Here is a 26,229-nt window from a genome sequence, read left to right as displayed (position 1 = left end):
GGGAATCTCAGCAAGTGTTTAACTGAATAACTCTTGATTTAAAACAAAATACTTGAGGAAAAAAAAAATCCAATGCTGGTGACAGTCCCCAGAAGCCTGGTCACGCCATGAATCAGCTCATCGCTTCGTGATCACCATCGGGTGGCAGCATCTCCCCAGATGAATGAGAAGCCCCAAGAAACTCACGAGGGACCTCCGCCAACTAGAGGGCCAGCCCTCGGCCTCTCTGCCGGGCTGGACCAGTGCTGGGACGCTGAAGGCCCTTGGCGGGGCGGCAACCACCGCACCTGGCGCTTGTGGGGGAGCCATTCCTTGCCTGCTGCCTCGGGGGTCAGCCTAGAGCTGACTAAGGGCACCTCAGGGGCTCTGCGCCCACGGAAGCATCACACACACAACACGCTGCTCTAAGCTTGAAAGATGTCCTCTTTCTTCTCCTGAAAAGACTCTTACAACATCACTACAGTAATTTTAGTTAATGAAGAGGCAAGCTAGCTCTTTAACTGAAATGGAAGATTCAACGTCACCTTCATCAAATATTATGAGGGATAAATAATGTGAAGGACTAGTGCCTGGCCAAGACTAAACAGGTACTGGGTCTTCGCTTTGAATGAGGAACCGCTCGGGGTGAGACTTGGGATGAAGTAAGAATCCCTGGACAAGTGAGGCGCAGCTGATGGGAGAAAGTAGGGGCTTCGAGGCTGGTGGTGAAGTGAGTGCGGAAAAATGGTTGAAAATCACAGTTCTCCAAAATGAGCTGGGGGAGGCGGGGAGAGGGGTTAGGAGGGAACTCTACTAACTGGGTCAAAGTCACAAAAAGTGCAATAGGTGTTCTCAAGGAAGCAGAACATACTTTATTTAGAGACCATTTTCTTTATTTAGTTTACTGATTTTTAAAACACTGATTTTTATTTATTTGGCTGCGCTGGGTGTGGCACACGGGCTCTTTGATCTTCATTACGGCATTCAGGATCTTTGGTTGTGGCATCTGGTTCCCTGACGGGGGATCGAGCCTGGGCCCCTGCACTGGGAGCGGGGGTCTTAGCCATTGGACCACCAGGGAAGTCTCTTGGAGCAGCTATTGAATCTTTGCTTTGTGTAAGCAATCCTTAGGGCTAGACTTGGGATGAAGTAAGACAAACGAGAAGCGATTGGTGGAATGAAGCCGGGGCTTGGAGGCTAGGGGGTGAAGTGAGGCAAGGAGGTAGCAGCTGGGGGAGGCGGGGCGAGGGGTCAGGAGGGAACTCTTTTAACTGGGTTAAGGTCACAAAGATCCAGTAGATGTTTTCAAGGAAGCAGAAAGTATTTGTATTTACAGATCATTTACTTTATTTTTAAAAAACATTTATTTATTTGGCAGAACTGGGTTAGTTGCAGCACACAGGATCTTTAGTTGCAGCATTCGGAGTCTAGTTCCCTAGGCAGGAATCGAACCCAGGCCCCCTGCATTGAGAGCTCGGAGTCTTAGCCACTGGACCATCTGGGAAGTCCTAGATCATTTGCTTAAGATTTAAGAGAGTCAAGAGTTTTCAGGAGTGGGGCACAGGGTAAGTTAGTTCTATAAAGAAGTCTTCCATAAGAAAGCTAAACATTTTTCCATTGTTATTGAATATGGCAAATGTATCCAATACAAATGGGAATGAAAGGAATAAAAGTTTTAATTGACAGCATTTGGGTTGAGTGGGTCGGCCTGGTGCTGGATGGTGAAACAGAATGAATCTCTTGTCTGAGACATGGTTCGCACGTGGTATGTCCTTGGGACACCCCCAGAAGGCTTGGCCACAGCCAAGTGAAAAAGACACACACCAATGATGTGTCAATTACACGCACCACAGATCTGAGGTTCTTTGGAAATGTCATCTGTTCAACCAAGGCTATTCCAAGTGTCACTTAGCGCCTAGAACACACAGAGGTTCAAAGTCATCTCACAAGAAATCTTTTGCTCCTGAAGAGCAATGACGAACAACTGACAGTTGAGGAAAAGGCATCAGGGTGACTTAACCGGAACGCTGAGCTGGGAAACCCCTGATTCCCACATCTAAATACCAGTTTACCACACGGTCCCCTCTGCAGGTTTTGTTTCTAAGATATACTTTCCCCTCCCTCCCACTAAAAAAAAAGGCTCTGTTTTGAAATTAAATTCAGCTTTAGCTTTTGGAATTTACTTTTTGGTGAATTTCAAGGTACACACTGAAGTAACCTGAGATGTGGGCTCTCGTAAAATCCAGGAATCAAGGCGGCTTTTCTCAGTGTCCCATTGATCGAGAGCATTCTTCCCAGTCTATACATAAAATCCAACTTAAGGAGTAAACTGACTGCTTGTGTCAAATACAAAATTAAGGCAACAGAAGCCAGCAACCCCAAGTCCAAGTAAGAGAGGTCACTAGGCAATCACTCCTGGTAGCACAGTCATTAGAATTCTGGTAACGTTCACAACCGAGGTTATTTTACTTAAAGGCAAAGTAAATTAAGACGTTAACTCCAATCCTTCCCTCTTATATATGTCCTTTAGGCCAGGGTCACACACAGGAGATAATTCAATTCTGGTTGAACTGAAATATACTCAACAGGAATCAAAGATTTTGTTCTTTTGCACATAATTCCTTCCTGAGGGTGAGGTGCACAGTGCATTTCTAAAAGAAAAAGCCTCTTCTGGGGTGTCTGATCTGAGGCAGGCAGAGCAGTGCAGGCTCTGTGCCCGGGGAGACCCCTCTCCAGACGACGGTTAGTGCCCAGCTGCTGTCGGTGACTTCTGTCACAATCGAGTGTTTACCGGGCGCTCACCGACGTGATGAACTTGTGAGACCTCACACCTCGGAGGTTTTTCCCAGCTTTCTTCCCATATCCCTCGACTGCTACCGTTTAGTCTACAGTGCAGTGTGGGCAGGTGGGAGAGGGAGGGAGGGCATGTCCGCATTCAAGCTTCAGACAAGTGTCTGTGATCAGGCTGGGCCTCTCAGGCGGCGCCAGTGGAAAAGAACCTGCCTGCTAATGCGGGAGACATGAGAGACACAGATTTGATCCCTGGGTCGGATCCCTGGCAGAGGGCATGGCAACCCATTCCAGTATTCTTGCCAGGATAATCCCATGGACAGAGGAGTTATGGACAGAGGAGTTTGGCGGGCTACAGCCCATAGGGTCGCACAGAGTTGGACACGACTGAAATGACTTAGCACGCATGCACCCTGCTATCAGGACAGTGGAAAGGAACCCAAGCACTAGGTTGGATTCATTTCAGAAAAAGCAAAGATTCTTCATTGAGGTTAAAGGGACCACTGGATCAGCATCTGCCTGAGAGAAACCCCAACAAACGGCATTGGTTTAATTCACACCGATTTTCAAGAGCTGGTAAGACAGACAGGAAAGATGTGTGTGTGTAAAATCTACACACTTTAATACATTAATATTTATTTAAGTATTTTATGTTAAATACTAATATATACTTTGCATGTTGAAATCCATATTACATTTCTTTACTATATATGACATGGTTGGTACCAGAGGAAGGAAACGAAAAGGAAGATAAGATTAAAACTAAGTGTCTGGACCTGGGAGAAACTTCCCTGGGGGAAGTTCCTATCCAGTAGGTTGCGTTCTCTGAAGCGTTCTGAGCAGTTTACACAAACTTCAATTTCCTAACCTGCTCGGCTTTTACCTCCCTCTCACTCAGCCCAACAGGAGAGACCGAAGGACGGGGTCTTGTGTCCGGAAGCACACACTGCAAGCCCGAGGCCTCACACAGGGGGACCCGCCTGGATCTGGGTCCAGTTTGCTGGGGGAGGGGGCTGTAAGGGGCCACGCGGGGGCAGGGGGCAGGAGCCCCAGCTGCAGCTGAGCAGAAGCAGGGCCCCCACGGTGCTGGAGCAGAGGCAGGGCCGGGAGCCCACCGCTGCTGAAGATCAGAATCCAAGCACCCTGACCCTGTCTAATGAACCACCACTGGAGCTGCGTTCTGCCGAACCTGGTGCTTCCCAAATCTCTCGACCATGAGGGGCTCGGACAAGGTCACTGACTTATGACTCCACAGCTCTGGGTGTTGGCGAATGTTTCCTTCCATGGGGAGTGAGCCTTCCCTGTCCCAGTGACAGGGATGCTTTCCTGGGACACCCCACCAGCTACTAGCGCATTCTAACCGCCCAGTTCTCCTGCCCGTCTTCCAGAGGGGACTTATTGACACCCCATAGCGGGCTGCACTCGGCAAGGACGGGATGGATTAAAGGAGGACCACAACCCGGGTGAACCTCACGTCGTTTCGCCCATGAGAGAAGCCTGTCCAGACAAGAACACATACTGCGGGATTCCGTTTGAACAAAGTTCTGGAAAGTGCACATCAAGCTACAGCGACAGAGAGCAGCCCCGGTCACCTGGGGAGGGGGGAGCGGGGAGAGACCCTGGGGGCAGGGGCGCAGGAAACTCTGGGAACAGTGAAGGTCAGCGTCATCTTGACTGTAAGCATGGTTTCTCAGGTGTAGATGTGTCAAAAGTCACCAAACTGCACACTTCAAACATTACAGTTTAGTGCTCTGACCTCACAAAAAACAGAACAGAAGGCCGGGCTCCATGGTCTAACCGGGAGCCGTGCGCACAGCTGCTTTCGAGGTGCTGGGAATTCCCTCCAGACCTCTCCTCAGCCTCCCGAGAATTTCATCACCTCTCTGCTGTTTCCTAAAAAGCTAGAATTCCCTTTTTTTTTCCTCCTTAATATTTTCTTCTGTTCTCCTGTTTCAAAACCTGCTACACTTTGGGGTCTCCTCTCTTTGCAGAACATGTTCACTGAAGGAAAAACACTCCCCCTTTTAAGTCCCTTCTTTTCTTACCGGAGGCTATGAAACAAGTCACAGAATCATTTCCTGCCTGCCCTTACAGGACTGAGCCACACCATCCACGGCTGCACTGCCCAGTTCCCCGGTTCAGCCACGTGTGGCTATTTACACTTAAATTAATTTAAATTACATAAAAATAATAGAAACTTATCCTCAGGAGCCTGAGCCACACGTGAAGTGTGTGGTCCTGTGTGGATACAACACAATAGAAATTTCTGTCCTCACGCAGAGCTGTGTCAGACAGACGATGGATGGATGGCTGAAAACCAGAGACAGCGGCTTTGCCCTCCAGGAACCAGAGAGCTCAGCACGGGGCAGGGGCAGAGGAGAGCCACACTCCTGCCTCAGGAGCACACGCACAGGCAGTTGGCATCTCTGTGGGACCCGACCTTGGAGCAGGAAGGACCAGAAGGGCACTGCCCCTGGTTGAGCAGGAAGCAGAGACTCTCTGCCCTGCGGGGCCTGCTTGTTTCCATGTTTAGGGAGAGTCTGGTGTGACTGTAGAGCTCTAATGGACCAATATTTAGAGGCGACCATGCAAGGCAGATCCAGGCACCAAATCTTAATAGCTTCCTCTAAGAAAAGCTAAGAAAAAAAAAAAACAAAAACAAAACTGTTTTACGACAACATGGCAGAAGAAGAAACTGCACACCTGTCCAAGCAGGGGTGAGTCTACTGTCTGTAACGTGGCATGTAGGAAGAAGACCTCCTGATTCGGTATATTAATTCACTTACGGAAAATGCCAAGTGAGCCTCTCACTGTAGAGTAGGATGATGGCTTCTGCCCCCTCCAGCCTCATGCTGTACAAATAACTCTCAGTGGAAAGCCTTACTTTTGCACAAGGCGATTCGACACAGTTTTGGATAGAAATAAACTGTCTAGCTTATAAACGCTGAGCAAACACCCACAGCCCCATCTCACCGCACTGGAGTCGCTGACAAGGAGGAGGGGACGCGTCAGTAGTAGTTTCTTTAGGGCCAAGGAGATTTTCAGGCAGAGGAAGGCTAAGAAACCCACACCTTGTCTCTCGGACACTTGCCCTCCTATGAGCCGGCGCTTGAGCCCTGCGCTGCCCAGGATCAGAGCCAACACGGCCTCGGCCCGAACCTCCCTGGGGCTGCCGTGGGCAGTGCGGCCTGGACCGCCCATTCACTCCCGGCCGTCTTGATCAAATGCCCGTTTCCAACCTTCTTTCCCATTGAGAAAGAACTCAGTGGGTTTTAAACACGTTGTATAGGACGCAGCTTCAGCATTTTTAAAGTCTCTGTAGAGGTTTCAGAAGCCAGCAGCATCCATTTAGCCCTGCAGGTCTGAGAGGGACTCGCTGGCCCTGATGACAAGGACAAAACCCTCATGGTCAGAGATCGAGGCGCCCCAGGCTGGCCAGCGGAGGCAACCCCATCAAGGTGCTCTTCCCTGACTCGGCTAGATCGGCCTTGCCACAATTCTCCAGGCAAACAACAGCTAATCATGGGACTTGGCACTTGAGATGAAAGCAATGTGCCACCTCTGGCAACCAACTGGCTTTACAGGGGCTGCCATGTGGCCAGGGCAGCCAGAAAGGGGGAGATGGTCTGCAAGGCGTGTGGCTCTCAGAGGCGAGGCTGGCACCCCAGCACCTGCAGACTCTGTTTGGCCCCCTCCCAGGCTCCAATGTCTCTAGCTACCGTCACTCCCATGGATGAGCCTCCTGGGGACAAGAACATACTCGCCACCTCTCACTGCGGCTTTTACGGTCAAGAAGTGCGGGTCAGGGCTATCTGCCCTGCTCCAGGCTCCCTCTAACTCTGCAGATTCCGAGTGCTTGGAAGGCTGCAGCGGCTCAGGTTACCCAGCTCTGACTAAGCCTTCCTGAGCAGGGTGACCCCAGAGCAGGAGCCACTCTGCATCACACACACGCCTGCAGCCGGGGCTGGGCCAGCTCCCGGGTCTCAGGCCCTCATCTCTGCTCTCAGGCCCCGCCTGCAAAAAGAAGCCAGGCCACCATGTCTTTTCTGTCTGCTGGATTTAGTAAATGAGCTCAAGTGCAAAAATGGTCACAGAGTTTGCCCCCCGCCTTTCGTTTAAAGATTTTTTGAAGTGGATGATCTTTTGAATTTGTTACAATATTGTCTGCTCTACGTCCCTGTTTCTTAGCACCTAGGCATGTGGGATTTTAGCCCCCCAACCAGGGATCAAACCCATGCCCCCTGCACTGGAAAGCCAAGTCCCAATCACTGGACCATCAGGGAAGTCCCTGGCCCTTTTCTTGGTTGTAACCTCACATGAGGTCTCTCCAAGGGCACATTATAAGCATCAGGTCACAGCCTGCTTGCCCACCAGCCAAGCGCTCATACGCTCTGTGGCTCTGCTCAGCAGCTCTTAATGGTGGGGGCGGGGGTGGGGCTCGGCCTCCAGGACACTCTCCCCAGGCCGCGCGAGCACCAGGCGGCAGCGGGAAGGCCAGAAGCACTCTCGTCATGGCTACACTTGAACTGAGCACAGCAGAGCAGAGGCCTCATCCACACAGAGCTAATTCTTAGGCTAGAACGTTAGGATTCTCAACCTGAAGGTTGTCCATCTTTCTCCTTTGAGTTTCTTCTCGTCCACTACATTGACCACACAGATACAGGACGAAAGAAAACAAACCTACTCAGAATCTCAGTGAGGCATCAAATGGCGGCTGAGAGCAGTTAGAGGAGTGGGCGGTGCTGCCCAGCACGAGGCAGCCACTGGCCCTGGTTGTCGAGGGGATCCCCAGCGCTCCAGCCTGGGGGTGCAGCTCTCTGCCCTCCCACAGCAGCATGACATGGAAGGAAGTCAGGGGTGAGGGCAGACTGGGTCCTGGCCTGGTTCTTCTAGCCATGTGACCTTGGCCCACCCCCAGTCGGGGCCAGTTCGTTTCCCAGTAAATGCCTAGGGCCACTCTGAACTCTAGAATTCCACAAGCTCTTGCACCCCCTTAAGTCGAGAGTCCTAAATCAGTTTTGGTGGAGCCTGGCACCCTTATCAATAGGCAACCTCCTTTTGACAGAGGATGGAAAACCCCGGAACAAAATAAGCCACCGTAAGTAGGGACAACACAAGGCATGGTGGAATTTTATAAACATGCTTTAAACCAAACGGAAAGGACATAAGCTGTCCTGCCTTAAGAAAACACCAAGATATTGAAGCAATCTTCCATTTCAATACTAAAATAAAAAAAGTTAGCCCAAATTAATTAAAAAGAAATTTAACTCATTTAATAAGAAACTTCCTATTCATAAGTCAAAGAGCATCACCTAGTGCCTGGAACATCAGAACCTCAGGGCTTAGAGATCACCCAGGGCAGCCAACTCATATGACTGATGGAAAATCAAAATCCGGAAGAGGGGCAGGCAACATGGACAAGGTCACAGGCGAAAAGCAGGAAGGAGGACCCGGGCCCCCGAATCCACCTGGCTCTGCCAATGGGGCTAAAGATTTCACAGTGAATGAACGAAGGTAAGAGATGTTCCCTGCAATGCATGACTCTTCTAATGGGTTCACAAATAAGTGAGCTCCAGGCTATGGAGGTATCCGAGAAGACGACTGAATACTTCAAAATTCTACTTTTATCTTCTCAGAAGCCACAGTGAAATTTCTCAGCCTTTCCCACATAAGCTGACCATCTTCCCAAAGGAGGAAACCACAGAACAGAGCACTCACCTCCAGAAACCTGGAGTCTTTCATCTGATGCAAGAAGAGCAATCTAACCATGGCTTTGGTTATGTATTTACGTCAGTCACCAAATTCACCCAAGTCACCGACCCTCAAAACACTGGGTCAGAAAGGCACAGAAAAGATCCGACAACACCTCTTCTGGCCGCAGAACCCTAAGACCATAAATCCCATTCCTGGAAGGGTTTAGAATTGCAGCAAACCAGAAGTAGTAACTGCGGTCTAGAACATGTTTGCGCAAAACACACAAAAGCAAAACGAACTGGCGTCTGCAATGTGAGGGGGATATAAAGGAGGCCAGGGAAGGTTTAGGTTGCAAGGTCCCCCAGGGAAGCCAGGTGATTCAGGGCTGGGGCTCCCAGCTGGAGCAGCCTGCCAAGAGGAAAGGGGAACCAGGGCTCACCCCCGGGTCAGGCTCACTCCCCCGTCGGGCTCATCCCGGGGTCGGGCTCATCCAGGGGTTGGGCTCACCCCCAGGTAGGGCTCACCCGGGTCGGGCTCGGGGCTCGGGGGCACTGGTGGGCTGGGCGGGGCGGGAGCTAGGGCCCGCGCAGGGCCGGGGCTGAGGGCGGGTCCCCGGGCGGGGCGGGGCGGGGGTCCCCGGGCGGGGCCCCGGCGCGGCCGGCCCACGCACCTCCTCGGCCTGCTTGCGCAGCGACTTCTCCCGCTCGTACTGGGTGAGCAGCTGCTCGTTGTCCTCGCGCAGCAGCTCCAGCTCCACCTCGTGCTCCTGGTTCTCGCTGAGCACCGAGTCGAGGTTCTCGAGAACGTTCACCACGAGAGGCATCAGCTCCTTGACCACCTCCTCGTCGTAGCAGTGGATGAGGCGCTCGAACTCGCGGTAGATGGAGCCCGCCAGGCCCGACACCCGCTCCGACATCACCGAGCCCGAGCAGTAGTCGTCCTGGTAGACGACCACGCCGCCGCCCTCGTCCATCTGGATCTCCATCATCGTGGCCACCGCAGCCGCCAGCGCGGCCCGCTGTCCGCCGGCGCGCCCGCCCGCCCCGGCTGCTTGTGGTCCGGAGGCCGCGGCCCGTCGCCGCCGCCGCAGCCGCTGTCGCCTCAGGGCTCAGCCGCCGCCGCTGATGCTGATGCTGATGCTGCGCCCGTCACTCAGCTGCCGGAAGTCCCGCCGCCCGGAAGTCCCGCCCGCCAGACTGAGGGGGCGGAGCCCGCTGGAGCCCCGCGGCGCTGAGCCGCTAGGGGTCGCAGGGGCCGTGACGTAGAAGGAAACCCGTCCCCGGGCCGGAAGCTCAGTCGAGCGGGGCAGGGACCGCTTCCTGTCACGCGTGTCCGAGGCGCTATCGCCCGTGCCGCCGGAGTGGACTTTTATAAAGTGACGGCGTCTCTCCGAAGAGTATATATAAATGACCCTGTACGATTTAGGAACTTAGCGAGCGTCCGTGTGTCCACCCTTGCCTACAAAGAAATGGGCGGTATCCTCGCGCGCCCCTCCCTCCCCTGAGGTGCCCGCGGTGCCGGCCTGGTAGCAGTGGACCTTCACTGCACCGCAGTGCGTGCTCCTGAGTAGGCTTTCCCAACTCCCTCCCCAGTGCCCGCGCCCTCCCGTGTTCCCTCCGCAAGTTGACGGCTCATCCTAAATCCAGTAACGAAATCTCATTTAGTTCACTTCTGTGTCCTGATACTGTGTAACTTATTTCCCAGTTTCACTTGAGCTGTGTAACCTAACTCCTACACCAGGTTTTTAATTTCAGCGATTTTGGGGAGGTGCGGGACACATGGGATCTTCTTAGTTCCCCCGACCAGGGATGGCACTTGTGCCCCCTGCAGTGATGGCAGGAAGTCCCTCAACGGTTAAGTTTCCATTTGTCCTGTTTGACTAATTCTACCAGTTTTTATAGGCCCTTATTTCTTCCACTTTTAGCCACTTGATTTCCATTTTGTTCCACTGACATGAGACCGTGAACCCAAGACATACACTTTCAGCTTTGGGGACCACACAGACGGTGTGAATCCTGATCAAAAACCCATGAGTGGCAGCTGAGTGCCAACAGAAATGCTTTTTATCCCTGTCCTTCCTGATGCAGTGCTTCAAAGTGAAGTCCACTAACCTGATTGCACCCATGAAAGTTCCTCTGGGTCATGCCCTAAATACTGTTCACATTCTTCCCCTTGCTGTATGGATGCTCACCCGCCCCACTCAGTAAAGGCTGGAGCTTTCAGTCTCACATTCAGCCTGCCTGGGGTTTGATCCTGGCCAACTGGAAAACTGAGCCTAAAACAATTACCAACCTACTGGGAACATTAGAAAGACCATGAAAGGAGTTTAGTATCATCTCTAGCAAATAGTTAAGCATGCAATAAATACAGACATGTTAGTTTTATTTTCTCAAAATGATAAGCCAGGACAGATGAAATGTTTCTTCTGGTGAACAAGTTACAGAGGAAGGTTGTGAATGTTTTGGGGAATGTTTTAGATTTCTACCCTAGTCCTCTCCGGGAAATGTAGGCCCTTTTGAGTTACTGCAATATCTAATAGAGTACAGCAGCCACCACAGCAGTGAGAGGCCAAATGATTTGGCATCAACTTTATTAGTTTTCACATGTTTGGGCAGATTACTTGAAATTGGTTAGAGAAAATAAAGTTTTAACAAAATGATATGCTGGATAATTTTTGATGCTTACTGAATACTAGCACACTCAGAGCTCAAGCTAACTGAATTAGAACTTGCTTCCTTTCAGATTTGTAAAGACAATTGGCTATTCAGCTTTTTTTTTCTCATTTTAAGACCCTAAAATGTAAGATGTCCAGACACACAGGTTTCAAAAGTTCTACTTTAATTTCTAAGTATTCATCCCAAATGCCTGTACTTTGTAGTCACACATATAACACGAAACTTCATTCCCGAGCTCCAAGAATGCTAAGGATTAAGAACATAACAAAAGTTCAGAAGAAATTAACAGGATAACCTGGGATGAGACAGACGTCCTTGCAGGGTTCGACTCACAAAGGTGTTAGAACAAGTTTCACTGTCAAAAGAGCCAGTGTGTTTCTAGACAAGGCACGGAACTGAAGAGGGAGCCCTTAGGTGTTTTCATTTCTGCCCCATAACGTAGGGGAGCCACCCTGGTCCTCTGACTCAGCCACTGCCTGGCCTCTGGAGACAAACAGGCTGTGACAACTCACTGAGGCTGAGGCCTCAGTGCTTGGCCGCGGCTGGAGCAGCTGCTACAAGTAGGTGCCACTGCCCCACCCAGTCCCGGGAGCACACGCAGCACTCTCAGAAACATTTTCAGATGAACAAGTGAAGACAGTGCCAGGTCACCTATGTCAGGTTTCTCTCTTAAGTGCTGTCCTGGTAGTTGGTTGGCCCTGGTAGTTGGCAGAACGGGGTGAAGCTTCTTCTAGGGGGCTTTCCAGGCAGGCTAAGTAGCTCCATTCCCCCCAGTCCACTTAATACACGTAAGGATATCAAATGTGCTTGCAGGACATATGAAAATGGCTAATACATAGAAAGGAAAAACAATCTATGCTTTTTCTATAGGACGCAAATCTACAGGCAGATTCTAATAGCTCAGCACTTTATTCATGGAATTCCCTGGTGGCTCAAATTGGTAAAGCATCTGTCTACAGTGCTGGAGACCCGGGTTTGATGCCTGGGTCAGGAAGATCCCCTGGAGAAGGAAATGGCAGCCCACTCCAGTACTCTTGCCTGGAAAATCCCATGGACAGAGGAGCCTGATAGGCTACAGTCCATAGGGTCACAAAGAGTCGGACATGACTGAGCGACTCCACTTTCATCTATTCATGGCCAGGCTTCAGGGCAGTTTCAAAGTCAACTCAGAGGCAAGTTCTGCAGGAAAATGAGTGGTGTTAAGAGAAAAAAGAATCGTTACCTTCAATTTACAGAAACTAAAAGAACACTGCCACATTCCCATCCATTGTTTTATAAGCTAAGTTTTTGGTTTTCAAATGAAAAAACCTTGAATCCATAAACTTTCAGAAGATTAATTTGGGCATCTTCTGGCTTAAAAATAAATAAATAAAAAGGCAAACCCCTTCAACCAATGAAGAGCTGTGAGGAAAGGAGCAGAGTTCAAGCTCTGGAGAATGGATGCAGAGGGAACACGTGAGCACACAGGACCGTCTGCCCACCCGCCCACCCTCGAGTGGACACACACACACTATGCACATGACCAACAAGCATGAGTACATGATTGCTAAGTTTAATTCAACAGCTACACCCACTCCTGCCTTGTAAAAAAACAGGCTCCTCTCAAGGTTACATTGTGATGTGAGCACAGGTTTGTTGTTTCCAATGACAGCTTTACAAAAAAGTTGGCACCAAATGCATGTAAAAAAAGTTTTAAGGCTTAAGAAAAACACAGACCAGTAATTTCTCAATGTAGCTTGGAGGCTGAGAAAAGGATGCAGAGAGTTAATGAACCTCCCAAACACAGGCAATCCCCAATGTACAGAGCATTTTCTAAATACAAATGGCCTCCCCCATCAGGTTCAAAGGAGCAAAGTTTTCTGCGGCTTCTCCCCTGACCAGACCATCCCAGCTCCCTCAACCCAGGCCCACAGCCCCAAGGAGGGAAAGGAAGAGGGAAGCTGGGGACAAGAGTAAGGCGACGTGGTCCTGCTGCGTTGGGCTCTGCCCTGGTGGTGATCTCTTCCCCCAGCCCGCCCGCCTTGGTTCCCAGCTCTGCCCCAAAGTCCCTGCGAGGGGATGGATTTAGAAAGCTCTTCCCCTCGTGCGGCTGACGGTAAGACTGAAGCCCCAAGGGCCAGCAGCATGTCAGGGTCTTCTTGGCCATCCAATATGGAGTTCACAAATTGTTTTCTTGTATGTTAAAGAACACAACAAAAGAGTTATAAATAGTTCACATCTACTTTTGGAACATCTCATTGTAACTTGTGTAAGTCAGTGAGTTTGAGCTTAAAAGCTAATCACCAGTTACGTCAGTTTTTAATGGGGAAAAAAATGCTCTGAATTCCAGACAACTTTTTTATAAACGACCACTTGAAGGCTAGAGGGAGACAGGAGGTGCTTGAGAGAATCACATGGAATGAGAGTTTCTCAGCTCCAAAGTAAGCAGGTGGACAGGAGCGGGTCTTTGGTTGGCAAGCACCATGCGGACCCCCAGCACTGGTGGAGGGTGTGGAGCCTGGCAGGGAGCTCCCACAGGCACTGGAGTGTTCAGGCCACTACGAGCGTGGCCACACTGTAGTAATGAAGACGTTTCCAGCACCTGTATGAACTTAGTAGGCACTCGTACCAGTAGTCCCCCCACCCAAACTGTTGGTCTCTCGTGACTGCAGTACAGGTACTGACACTGTAGCCCTTTAGAGGCTCAATGGGAGAAACTTCCATCTGACAGATTACAGCATCACAACTCTTGCCAGTCTGGCATCTCTGCTGGCAAATACCATGGAATGAGCCAGTTGAGAATTTACTGCCCAACTATTTAATCTCCTGGCCTAAGGTCTCTAAGTCTTGTCTGGAAACTGAATATGGCCCAGAGGTTCTGCAAAGCTTTAAAAGGGTGGGCTAAGAAAACTCTCCTTCCTCTTTGGTGTACCTGAGCGACAGACTTTTTTCTAGAAAGGTGTCAGAAACAGATCAGAGTCAACAGTTACTGAAGTAAAGCTGGCACTTGAGAATAGGTCTTGAGCTATTACCAAAGAAGCCAAACCTAAAAACCCAGGGTTCTCAGGCATCTATTCTTCCCACTGTCAGCAGGAACATAGAGGACACAGGAACAAGAACACCAGTGCCTGGACACGTCTGGGTAGTTTTAAAGTCCTGTAGAAGGTAGTGGTCTTGCCGACAGGAAGTGTCACTGTTGAAGGGAGCAGTCCACATCACTGGTGAGGAGTAAAGGCCCAGACTTAAGGCTGATGAGGAAAAAAGGAATAACTCACAAGCAAGACTGCCTGTAAAGAGTCTAAACCAGTCTCTCGTGGACAAAAGCAGAGATTCCTACGTTAAGACCTGGCTGAGGTTTGAGAGGGCAGAAGCAGGGTGCAAAATCCCTCCATAAAGTGTATGACGGAACACAGCATTTTGGTTTTCTGTTGACAGCTGCTGAGGAAAAGCAATCAAGACGTTTCAAGAAAATCTCTGGAACGGAGGTGAAAAACATTGGGGCCAAACAAGTTCCCGGAGTGGCTCCTCTGTCCCGTAGTGGCGGACCCGCGGTTTTGGTTTTTTCTCGAAGGCTTTAAGCTCTGCTACTGTGTTAGTGATCCCTAGATACCCAATTAGCCAACACACCACGGACATGAGACCCCACTTCTTGGGGGCAACTGGTCTGGCTCCACTCCCCTCCCGCCCACCTGGGAGCTCCTCTCACACCAGGGCCCCGCCTTCTCCCTCGGAGTCCAGAAGGTGGGTCTTCATCTCGAGACGACCGTGAACAGGACGGCAGCTTCAGGTGTCCACCCGAGACCCTCTCCCCACCCTCTCCTGCGGGCTAAAGGAACTACACTATCTGAAATCCTATCTCTGGAGTTTCTTGTCTGGCTATGGGACACAGCACGCCTCTTAGTAGAAGGAGATGCTGGACTTGCCTCCGGGCGGGTTCAGGACTTTGTTGTGGGAGCGAGGCCGGGGGCCCAGCCGGGGTTCGTGGCTGTCGACAGCGGGCGCGGGCTCCTGGACGCAGGCTGCTTCTTTCGGGCCGCCAGGCTCGCCTGGCTCTTGTCTGGGTGAGGCACTGGCTGCAGGACAGAGTCAGCACAAGGCCTGTCAGTGGCTGCCCACCACCTGGTAGGCAAGCTGCACACGCGAACCAAAGTCTGCGCCCTGGAGCAGCAGGCACGGGCATGGTGTCAGGTCAGGTCAGAACGGAAGGCCCTGAGCCATCCTCGGGGGAACCCCCAGGGGTTGTCTCCGCGCTGCTGGCTGGCCTCGGTGCTGCTCCCTACCACCTCAAGTCTGACAAGAAAACCTCAGAGCGAGTGAGAAGGGTGAGGAGCTCGTCCTAAGTGGAGGGCGCAGGCAGGTTTCCCTGGACTTCCTGACTGACCCCATTCCCACCTCTTCATCAACTGAAAGCAGAAATTAGCATCCAGTCAGGTCGGGACACTTGGGGACTGAGCCTGACACCCAGCCCCACGAGCAGGCAGCCCACCGTGGGGTGACCTGGGGGAGGCCGCCCTGCAACGTGCAGCCCTGCATTCCCCGCCCCCCATCCCTCCCACCCCCCCACCCCCCGCTGCCAGTGTAGCCTCTGGTCAGAGTTCATTAAAGGCTTTGGACCTCTGCTCTTCACTATACAAGATCAGCTTCTAGAAGAGGACGCTGTGGCCTGAGGCCCAGACTGACCAGCACGGACAGGAGGTGCAGAAAAGCCAGCAGGAATGCTGTCACTGAGTAACTGAGCCCATTTCCCCTGCCTCCTCCCTACACAAAACCCGCCCACGGTCACAACTCTGCCGTCTTCATCAGCAGGTGGGCTGGGGCACAGGGAACCCTCCCGGTCCACCAGCAGCGCCTGCAGAGCTGAGCCCGGGCAAGGGACGGACAGTGAGCTCACCTCTGAGGTCTGGCGTGTCCTCTCCCTCACACAGGAGCACGTGGTCCTGCAACGAGGCAAACCCAGGTCAATCCGCTGCTCGGATACTTGCGGCCTTGCTCAGGTGGACGAGGAGAAAGGTGCGGGTGACCCGGGTCTACTTTATCTTTAAAAAGTGTCTATTTGGACAGTTTTAACCGGAAACAAAGCCTCAGGAAGAGTCCTGTGAGCCCCCAGGTAACCCTGCTCCACAGCCCGCCTCCACTCTGGTCTCGGCCAGAGTCCTGCCAGCTTCCAGCCCCCACCCCCCTCACTGGCTGATTCGAAAGCAAATCCCATATTTCACTGATCCATAAATGTTCCAAGATGCAGCTCTTTGAACTGCAAAAATTAATGACTCCTTAAACGTCTCAAGCAGGGTCCAGTTTAACCTTAGCACGCACTCTCACTGACGGCCCACCCGTGTGACAGAACCCCGTTGCTCTCTGCAGCTGAGCGATCCCCAGCATGTGCGCGGCGCAGCACATCTGGCTCACCCAGTCATCTGGTGATGGAACAGCTGGGTTGTATCCACCCTTTGGTCACTGAGAACAATGCATTAAAACAGGTCTCCCCGAGTATCTGTTTGTTTTCACAACTGAGGTTATATACCTAAAACTGCTGGTTCATACAGTAAAATTCTGTGTTTTAACTTCTTCAGAAACTGCCAAACTGTTTTCCACAGTGGCTCCACCATTATGCATTCCCCAGAGCAGTGTAGGAGGGTTCCAATTTCTCCACGTCCTCACCATTCCTTACTTTGTCTTTTTGATAACAGCCATCCCAGTACGTGTGAGGTGGTCTCTCTCTGTGATTCTGATTTGCATCTCCCTACCGATCATGTGCTGACTGACCGTTTGGATGTCTTCTTTAGAGAAACGTCTATTCACATCCTTTGCCCCCTCCCTTTTTTGGTTCTGAAATTTTTATTTTTAAAAATTTATTTTTTTCAAGTATAGTTAACTTCCAATGCTGTGTTAATTTCTGCTATATGGCAGAGTGATTCAACTATACACACATACATTCTTCTTTATAAGCTTTTTCACTGCGGTTCCTCACAGGTTATCGAGTATAGCTTTCTGTGCTACACAGCAGGACCTTGTTTAATCATCACATATAGAATAGTTCACATCTGCCGACCCCAGATTTCCATTTCATCTCTCCCCCTTGCCTTTACCCATCTCTGGGTATGCTGTGTATCTGTCTTTTTGCTGTTGAACTGTAGGGGTTCTTGACATATTCTCCAACCATCAGTCTTTGAAAAGGAATCCATATTGTTTCCTATATTCGGCGTTACTCTGATTGAATCCCTGTGTCATCAATTAATAGGAGGTTTGCTTGGATTCAGTTTGGTTGTTTTGACAAGAATTCAAAGGTGGCCCGTGATGAATTTCTAGCATGAAGTCCATCATTTCTGGAGGTGTCCTGTTTTCTGATGTATAAGCAGCCACTGATGATCGCTTCCTGGATCTACAATTTCATTACAAGCTTGCAAAATGGTCATTTCTGAATTCTGTTATTCACTCGTCATTTACGGGCTGGAATACTTTAGAATGAGGAAACTTTCCCTCAGAAGCTGTCATCCTGAGGTACGTACATTTCATGGAGAAACACTGGCTAAATAAGTGCCTGATTCTATCCGTCAGCAGTTTTCCAGATGGACATTCTCCAAAGGGGACAAACTAGATTTTTAAAAATAGTAGCGAGAACCCATAAATTCTAAGTATTTGGTGAATTTTAATCCAGTGTAGCTATTCTACTTACTGACTGATGACAACAGTGAAATGTTGCCGAGAGGTAAGCTCCCTGTGTTCAGTTCAGTTTTATCAGTATCCTCAGCAGTTCTTCGTGGCTCGTAGAGAAGAGTGGTGGCCTGCCTGCAGTCGGCCGCCCCTGCCACCAGCGACCCCCAGGGCTCGTCATCACGAGGCTGGAGCACACTCCCCGACGACTCAGGGCAGCCCCGATGACTAATGGCCGCAGCCAGGAAAAGCAACGTCACCCGCCTTGTCTCCTCCTAAGGCACGCCATACCCGCTCGGAACAGTTTTAGCCAAGTGCCTGGCACCAGCTCTGCCTTTCTCACCCTTAGGCCTGCCCTCTGAGCGCATCCGTACCTTGGGCTTGTTTGGGTGCGCCGTGGGTGAGGCAGCAGCGACGGGGGACCCGAAAATGTCACTGGTCTTGCCCCCCGGTGGGTTCAGACGCGGTCGAGTCTGCACAGGCCCTGATTCGTCAAATATACCGCTTCCTTTTCCCCCTGCAGAAACAAGCAGAGTGGTGAGCGGCCCGGAACACCCACCCAACCCCTCCACACTGGTCACTTCAGAGACCTCCCCTCACGGTGACCAGTCCTGAGTTCAGGCTGAGGGTGAGGTGACTGGGTTGACGAGGGATCCTGAAAGACCCACATCACACCCAGCCCCTTCTCAGGGTCAGCTGGGCCTTCATCACTGGACCTGAACTGCACTGGGCTGGCTGTGAGGGGCAAGACGGGCAGGTGGTCTAAAACAGCATTTTCTCCTCTAGAGTGTCCTTAACCCTGAACTTTTCAGATTTTTCTGCTCAAGAATCTTCTGCATTAAACCCAGAAAAGTTCTTTCATACATTAAAGGCAAACAGCTGCTAACTTTTGAGGTGAGATGGACAGAACTGAATTAACATGCCCTGTTCAAGGCAAACCTGCAATTTGGAAAACATTTATTAGTCATTCTCCTGACCTCAGTCTGGCTGGAACTTCCAATGACAATTAGATATGCCAGTGAATTACAGATATTTAACATCTTTGCTGACGAACAGAAACGATTTGACGAGCTACTTTGAAAATATGCATCTCAGATGTTAGTTCTTATAAGCTGATGGCTGGGGCATAGACATGGGACGTAGATGCTGACATTAAACAGAAAGACTCTAGCACATGGCGCCGGCCAGTCACCCCTGCAATCAGCAAACACCAGCGCCTCCCTTCCACCGAGTGCCGAGCTAAGATTTACAATCTCACAGGAGAAAGAAGGCGCATTCCACACGCAGCTGAGACCAGACACGAGTTACCCAGCCCCTCTGTGCCCATTCCTCACCCTCAGAGCGGTGGTAATAAAGGCCCCTCCCGCCTCAAGGCGCTGAGAGGAGTCAAGATTCACTGCAGCTCGTGTGTGTCCAACGCTCACACAATGCTGGACACAGTGCTCAGTGAAACAACGCAAGATAGTGTGGACGGCACACAGCTTCCATGCTGCAGGCAGAAGGGTGTCCTTAAAGAGCTGGATCTGATAAAGGGCACTGGTACTCCATTATTCCGCCCCCCCAACTGGGGTGGCCACAGTGGTGTGGGAGCTTAGGATTCTAAATGTGCTCATTTTTACAGCAGTGATCTTTGCTGACTGCCTCCAAGAAGTTAAAATTTCCAGTCACTTCTTGGCTGTTATGACGCACACCGACAGGACGGCGAGCAGCAGAACTCTGAGGACAGAACCCAGCACGAGAACCCTTTCTGGGGTGGGAGAAGCTTAGAGAACAGGTGGGTCTGACTGCAGGAAAAGGCACACATCCACGTCACATCAGGCTGATCGCAAGCCTTCCAGTCCCAACCACAGCCGCCCAGGTTCCCACAGGCCCTGGGCTGGGTCCCGCTCAGCCACTACCAACTGTAGGACAGCACCTGGCTGGAGTCAGCACACAGGGGCTGGGCGGAGGAGGGCCTGGAGAGGAAGCTCCCAGACACGCTGCTGTTACTGGGTGTCATCAGCAAAAATATCCAGGCCAAAAAGTGCAGAAAAGCTACTGTCCAAGGCCACCCCTGCGTGCCTGTTACTGAGCTGTTGCTGGTCACGCTTAAGGAAAGTCTAAGAGAGTGTTCTGCTTATTTTAAAATGCGAGACAAAAATAAAAGCAACTCAATCTGAAGGTTTTGGCTAAAAGCACTGCTCATTTAAAGACATTTTAAAAACTGTGAAACACGACGCAGAGAAATTCCTGAGACACAAACAAAGCAAACATTCCAGCAATGATCACAGGTGAGCGTGGGTCAGTCTGACTGAAGGTTCCCTCCCCTTCACCTTCGTCAGTACACGCTCAAAAAACACCACGGTTCTGTTTTGAACTTTATGAAAAGTAATCACACTGTGCGTTTATTACTCAACACTTTACCTGAAAGATGAATTCCACTTTCAAGGTGGAAAAGATGCTCAACTCATTTGTAACGAGAGAAAAATGAATCCAAGATACACTTTTTAGAGACCCAAATCTCAGGAGACACGACCCTGTGCTGGTGGAGTGTGGGAAGTGGGCGCTGCTGACGCCCTGGAAGACGTGTCTGAAGACCAGGCAAAGAAGCACCAGCATTTTATACTGACCTGGCGATGCCGTTTCAGGAAGTCGGCCCCACTTGGAGTATTTGGAGGTAAGCCGGTAGTCAGGAAAACCTGTATCCAATGGCGAGTTCTGCTGCCAGGGAGCTGAGGCCCAGACTGGCCGGTGGACTTGAGCCTCAGCTCCCCCGCAGAGGGGATCATGTATCTCCCCAGGCTGTGGAGACAGCCAGCACCCTGCACAAGCCCTGCAAACACCAAACAGCCTGCCCACATCCATCCCCACCTTCAGGTCTAAACCAGGAGAGTAGGTGACACACGGTACCAAGCAGCCCAGGTCCATGTCCAGGGCCAGCCAGCAGTGAGGCCCCTGTTCCGCACTCGATTAGTCGGCGGGCGGCAGGGGACCTCCCCAGAGTCCACGGGGTGAGTCTGCCAGGCGGGATGCACCTGCAGGTTCCCTTCTCAGCTGCCGGTGAGACTTCATCACGGGTGATTTTCTCCCCTCGCTCCTTCCTGCCTTGCTTTTTAAAAAGTGTTTTTCCATGTTAATTCATTCACCAGTTAAAATGCGCTTCTGGGTGATGGGAGGCGGAGGGGATTCCAGCATTTGTTAACTGCTCAGCTCTCATCTCAGAGCCCCTGGCAGGACAGAGAACAAACCCAAAACAACAGGACCGCGCGGAGCAGAGATTTCAGCACAGGGTGCCCCCAGGCTGTTGTTACACTTTGGTTTTCTAACTCTATAGCTGGGTAGGAGGCCAGGCTGCCAAGGGGTCATAGATTTTCAAGAGCCTGGCAAAGCAGAACTACCCCATGTGGCATACTTCCTAGAGAACCCGAAGCCCCAGAGACAGCTGCAGACGCCACGGTGCTATGCCCCGGCAGCCAGCGTGCCCACCCCTAGGTGACCACGTTTGAGTCTACCTGCCACAGCACATGGTTGGTACAAAGGATGCGCAGGGCTGAGCACTCGGGCTCTGCACCCATCAACTGGGTGCATGAGAATGTTCCTCAGTAAGAACCACCTGCTTCTTGGGCTTCCCTAGCGGTGTAGTGGATAAGAATCCACCTGCCGATGCAGGAGAAACGGGTTCAGTCCCTGGTCCGGAGGGTTTGGGATGATGCCGCAGAACAACTAAGCCCATGCCCCACAGCTAGAGCCGCTGCTCCAGAACCTGGGAGCCACAACTACTGAGGCCCGTGCGCCCTCGAGCCTGTGCTCTGCAACCAGAAGCCACGTGCAGAAACAAAGACTCAGCATAACCAAAAATTAAAAAAACACCCAACAAAACCACCTGCTTCTCTGCCGTAACTAAATCCAAAGATACTGCAAACCTCCACCCCACCTGACCACTGAAAACCACACGAAAATCCAGCGTTTGCATCCATTGCTTTTGTTGCTCCAGGTCTGTGAAGCGATATTTGTACCCAGCATCAGGACAGGGAAGGGAGCAGTTCCAGCTCCAGTTCTGTTTGACTTCATCATTTGTCTGAAACACTTACTTCTGTGTTGCATCTCTCAGACCTTTAAGGATGGTACAAACCTTGCTTTTCCCGTGTGGACACAGATGGGGAAGGCCCCTCAGGTAACTACCACTGTGTGGTCACTCACACACAGTGGCTGGACCAGCCATCAGCCGAGAGAAAGGCTCTTCTGAGATTCCTCCCACTGGAGCCACTAAAGGGTGCGTAAGGACTGAGAAGCCGCAGGGCTGCACGCCAGGCTGAGCCGTCCTTTTTATTTAGTTTCAATCCTGCTCACAATCTGATTAAGAATACTCTGAACACACAGCTTGCAGGCAAGTTCAAGAACCTGAAGGAGTCCATCAGCTGATTCGGGGAGCCTCCCCAGTGGGGAGCAGAGCCCCAGCACGTGTCTGTGTGCCCGCCTCGGCGCCTGCACACGGCCACTATCTGCTCACAGGTGAGGAGCAAGTCCACAACGACCTGGAGGACACAGAGCTCAAGTCAGGATCAAACTTCCCTTCCCCTCCAGGACTGACGGCAGGGGACATGCCACACCAGAAAGCATTTGAAAGGACTGATACAAAGAGAGAGAGATTTTTTTTTTATCAAAAGAGCAGCATAAAAGAGAGCAGGTAGAGGCCAGAGGATTAAAGAGTCACAGGCCCGTACCGGGGGGGTTGGTCCTCTTGGGTATGTTCTGAGGTTCTTCAGTTGGTCCAAAAATATTAGAAGCCATCCTGTCCGGCCTGCGGGGAGGCGCGGCTTCCTCTGGACGATCGCCTGGCTCTCCTCCCGGAGGCTTTGCAGCCCTGCAAGCAGAGAGGCTGTGAGGGACCGATGGTGGCTAGCCCGGGCACCACCGTCCAGGGGCTGAGGCAGATGCCTGTGGAGGGGCACGACGTGCTCATGGCCAGCCAGCAAACCTTCCCACCTGCCCATGAGTTCCCATAAAGGTTTTCCTGGCACAACTTGGTTCTGCCAAGACCTCCAGACGTGTGTAGGCTCTCAAGTTACTGCTGGGACCTCTCATCAGTAAAATTAAACGTTTCCCTTAAACAAGCAAATGGAGCCAGTTCAATGGAGTTTCACTGTCATTTTAATTAGCAGACAGTAGTGCTGGGCCGTCTCTGGGGTCGCACAGAGTCGGACACTGAAGCGACTTAGCAGCAGCAGCAGCAGCAGCAGCAGCAGCAGCAGTGCTGGGCCAGAGAAGGCAATTACACCCCACTCCAGTACTCTTGCCTGGAGAATCCCAGGGACAGAGGAGCCTGGTAGGCTGCAGTCCATGGGGTCACTAAGAGTCGGGCACAACTGAGCGACTTCACTTTCACTTTTCACTTTCATGCATTGGAGAAGGAAATGACAACCCACTCCAGTATTCTTGCCTGGAGAATCCCAGGGACAGAGGAGCCTAGTGGGCTGACGTCTACGGGGTTGCACAGAGTTGAACACGACTGAAGCGACTTAGCAGCAGCAGCAGTGCAAGGCATGTGACAACACACTGCAAGCAGACCACTGCAGAGGCAGGGACCGTAACATTGACGCTTGCCTGGAGGGGCCCATGCTCGTCAAGGCCTGCCCCCACCACCCGCCCCCTCAACAGCCTATCCCCATGTCCCATAAAAGCTACTGGGGACCGGTGGTTCAGAGTCAAGCTGCAATACAGACTTGGATTAAGTTCTTTACAAATATACACCCTACAGCTTAAAAGACCTCAGGTTAACAATGGCTGAAGCATGACGCTTTTAAAATCCCTTTAACACCAGATAATCCCTTAGCAAGAAAACAAAAGCAGGGCTTTAAGACAGAAATCTGACCTAGTCCTCTTAACAGCCACCACTTGATTCCCTTCCTTTAACATGGCCTCAAGATCCGCAGCTGCTAACGGATCCCAAGCACGCGTGCTTAGTGGCTCAGTCGTGTCTGACTCTGCACCCCCATGGACTGTAACCCACCAGGCTCCTCTGACTATAGGATTCTCTGGGCAAGAATAATAGAGCGAGTGGCCATGCCCTCCTCTAGGGGAATCTATCCAGACCCAGGGATCAAACCTGCTTCTCTTGCACCTCCTGCATTGGCAGGCAGGTTCTTTACCACTAGTGCCACCTGGGAAGCCCCACCCCAAGCAGAGGCTCCCAATTAATCACCCAATTAAGAAGATGGCTTTTTCTTCTCCAGCATCCTACAAGGAAGGACTTTCCCCTCATCTTCTCAAAAAAACTAACACTCCAGAGAAGTGAGGTATCAGTTGAGAGCAGCCGCTCTGCACTGTCTCCCACAGCTTGGAAGCCAGCCCAGGGGCAGTGGTCTTTGTGGCGCGTCCTCGCTAACTGCACCAGTGTTTGCAGGGCACCCAGTGCCAGGCCGTGTAAACAAAGACAGAGTGTCCTTAGTGCACACAACTGAGAAAGGCAGCCCTCGGCCAGCTGGTGCCGGTGCCGAACAGCGGTTTTCAGGGCCAGAAACTTGATTCAATATGAGCACTCCAGTATAAACTTCCGGTCCCGTATCAGCACAGACCCAGACAGGAGGAATGAGTGGTCACTGTTACAGGGGCTAATGACTGACGATTTGGCCAGGAGTACTACTGAATACTGACCTGATTCCCTCAAATTTGCAGGGATTTTAGCAGTTGAAACAATCCTTTCATTCTATGTACTGTTTACCTCCACAAACGCCACACTCCTCTGCTCTTATTGCCCGGCCGGGCCACAGAAAGGGCTCAAAGTATAGTAAACTTTCAGGCATCGGAAGAACCAGCTCAACCTCGCGGCCGGCTCCCTCGACGGCAGGACACCTCCAGCCCGGGGAACTCTACGTGACTCCCAGTACCCAGTGCTCCCCAAGCCAGAAAGCTAGCCACCGCGCTCTGTGTGTTCCTGATCGTTTAAGCCCAGTCGGTCTGCTCTGTCACTCGCTGTCCTGCCTGTTTCCTGGTCAGTAAACTGGGGGAGGGCGACTCCTGGGTTCGGGCTGCGGGGTGAGAGGCGAGGGCGTACCCTGGCTTCAGGGTTAGCGGGGAGGGCACCCCCTGGCTCCGGAGTTAGAGGCGAGGGTGTCGCCTGGCTCCCCGACTGCGGGATTCTGGGAAGAGGGCGCCGCCTGAATCCGGGGCTGCGGGCTCCCATGAAGGGACTTCGCCCTGAGGGCCGTCCGCTCGCACACACGCCACAGGGCGCCGGGGTCCCGGCCGCGCCGCCACGCCCGCCCCGCCGCTGCAGACCGCTCTGCCAGAGTCTGCGGCGCGCCCGCCCAGGAAGCGGCGCGTGCTGAGACCGGGGTGCGGAGATGCGCACCTCAGGCCTCCCGCGGCCGCGCCCACCTCCCTCAACTGGCCGCGGAGGCCCCGGCTCTGTGAGCTCACCGCGGCAGCACCGCCGCCCGCACGCCCCCCACGTGACCGTGCCCACACCCGCGCCGCACCTGGGGCCGGCCCGGCCGCCCTCGCTGTCTGGTGCCCGGAACATGTCGCCCGCCGCTCCGAGCCACCAGTCCACCGCGCCGTCCTTCCCGCCCGGCCCCGCGCGGTCAAAGACCCGCCTGCTCGTCCCAATTGGGAGTCGCCGACGTCAGTCAAGCAGCGGCAGCCTATCGCGGTGTCGAGCTCCGCCTCATAAGACGAAGGCTTGCGGAGACCCGCAGATGATTGGCAAAAGTAGATGTCGCTCACGGGGCCGGACGTCGCCATTGGGTAGCAAGCCGAAGGGGATGGTCTTCCCGCTCCCTGAGGTGGGCGGGGTCGGACTCTATCCGGGCACCTTGCCAAAACTCCCCGCAGCACCCGGCGGCCTCCATACCGAGAGGTGATGTGAGCACGGTCCAGACTATACTGAGAAGCCTGGTTTTCGCGAGTCAGTCAATGGCACGTGGATACATGGCTAAAGGAAACGGAACAGCAGTTCCTCTGTCCTGCACGTCGCGGGGGCAAGAACACTAAGAAATGGGAAGCAAGGGATAAAGCGTGCAGCTGATTCCTAGTTGGAAAAAACAAAAATAAAATACATTCAGCGGTGTTGTTTCTAAATTACACTGTAGACAGTCCATCGATTCCTCTGAGATCACACCGGATGATGGCCACTTGGGCTGTTTGCAGAGTGCACAGTTAAAAAGAAAAAAGCAGAAACAGTAATTATTAGACCAAGTATTAGTATTGTATTTATGCACAATAATAAAAACAGATTTACAAGTTCAACTGGAAATTTAAACATAAGAAGTTTAACAGCTTTTGTTTATTATATTAAATAACCAAACACCTTTTATTCCCCAAATTGGTAAAGAATAAATAATATAATTTACAATATGGTACAAAAAATAATCAGGAAGGACAGGCATTCTGCTTTATACATACACTGTATATTTATAATCTATAAAACAAATTCACATCTCAAACAAGCCGAAAACTTTAGATGATATGGCTTAACGATTAT

General features: G+C 51.8%; 2 protein-coding genes across 19 annotated transcripts in view; both read right to left on the bottom strand.

Moving 5' to 3' along the window:
• MAPK8IP3 (mitogen-activated protein kinase 8 interacting protein 3) overlaps positions 1–9,621 on the bottom strand; it is a 44,247-nt gene extending 34,626 nt beyond the window's left edge. For 12 of the 17 annotated variants that reach the window (XM_061400718.1, XM_061400720.1, XM_061400725.1 and 9 more), the window contains exon 1: positions 9,134–9,620. In XM_061400718.1, coding sequence (XP_061256702.1) covers positions 9,134–9,451 — 318 coding nt within the window. In that variant the 5' untranslated portion in view covers positions 9,452–9,620. Of the gene's footprint in view, positions 1–9,133 lie in introns of all 17 variants that reach the window. The other 5 variants (XM_061400722.1, XM_061400724.1, XM_061400719.1 and 2 more) reach the window with 2 other exon arrangements.
• Positions 9,622–12,674: 3,053 nt separating this feature from the next.
• On the bottom strand, positions 12,675–25,840 carry JPT2 (Jupiter microtubule associated homolog 2). Of its 2 annotated transcripts, XM_061400765.1 has the most exons (5): positions 25,226–25,334; positions 22,472–22,611; positions 18,143–18,285; positions 16,009–16,054; positions 12,675–15,190 (listed from the first exon to the last, which is right to left on the bottom strand). In XM_061400765.1, the coding sequence occupies exons 1-5, from the start codon at positions 25,267–25,269 to the stop codon at positions 15,015–15,017; spliced, it is 549 nt and encodes a 182-aa protein (XP_061256749.1). In that variant the 5' UTR covers positions 25,270–25,334; the 3' UTR covers positions 12,675–15,014. The 2 variants fall into 2 exon arrangements, with proteins under 2 accessions (XP_061256749.1, XP_061256748.1); XM_061400764.1 differs by lacking the exon at positions 22,472–22,611 and having other exon boundaries at positions 25,226–25,840.
• Positions 25,841–26,229: the final 389 nt, after the last annotated feature.

This window comes from Bos javanicus, chromosome 25 (genome assembly GCF_032452875.1).
Source record: "Bos javanicus breed banteng chromosome 25, ARS-OSU_banteng_1.0, whole genome shotgun sequence".
Taxonomy (NCBI): domain Eukaryota; kingdom Metazoa; phylum Chordata; class Mammalia; order Artiodactyla; family Bovidae; genus Bos; species Bos javanicus.
Note: the sequence above shows the minus strand (reverse complement) of the source record. Positions and strands in the feature narration are given on the sequence as shown.

Excerpts from the sequence above, each read along its gene's own strand:
- JPT2 (XM_061400764.1), bottom strand. The coding sequence starts at position 25,490 with ATGGCGACGTCCGGCCCCGTGAGCGACATCTACTTTTGCCAATCATCT. Across the intron at positions 18,286-25,225 it reads GGCGGCCGGGCCGGCCCCAG|GGGGAAAAGGAAGCGGTATA; the intron begins GTGCGGCGCGGG and ends TTGTTTCTGCAG. Across the intron at positions 15,191-16,008 it reads GGACACGCCAGACCTCAGAG|CCAGTGCCTCACCCAGACAA; the intron begins GTGAGCTCACTG and ends TCTGTCCTGCAG.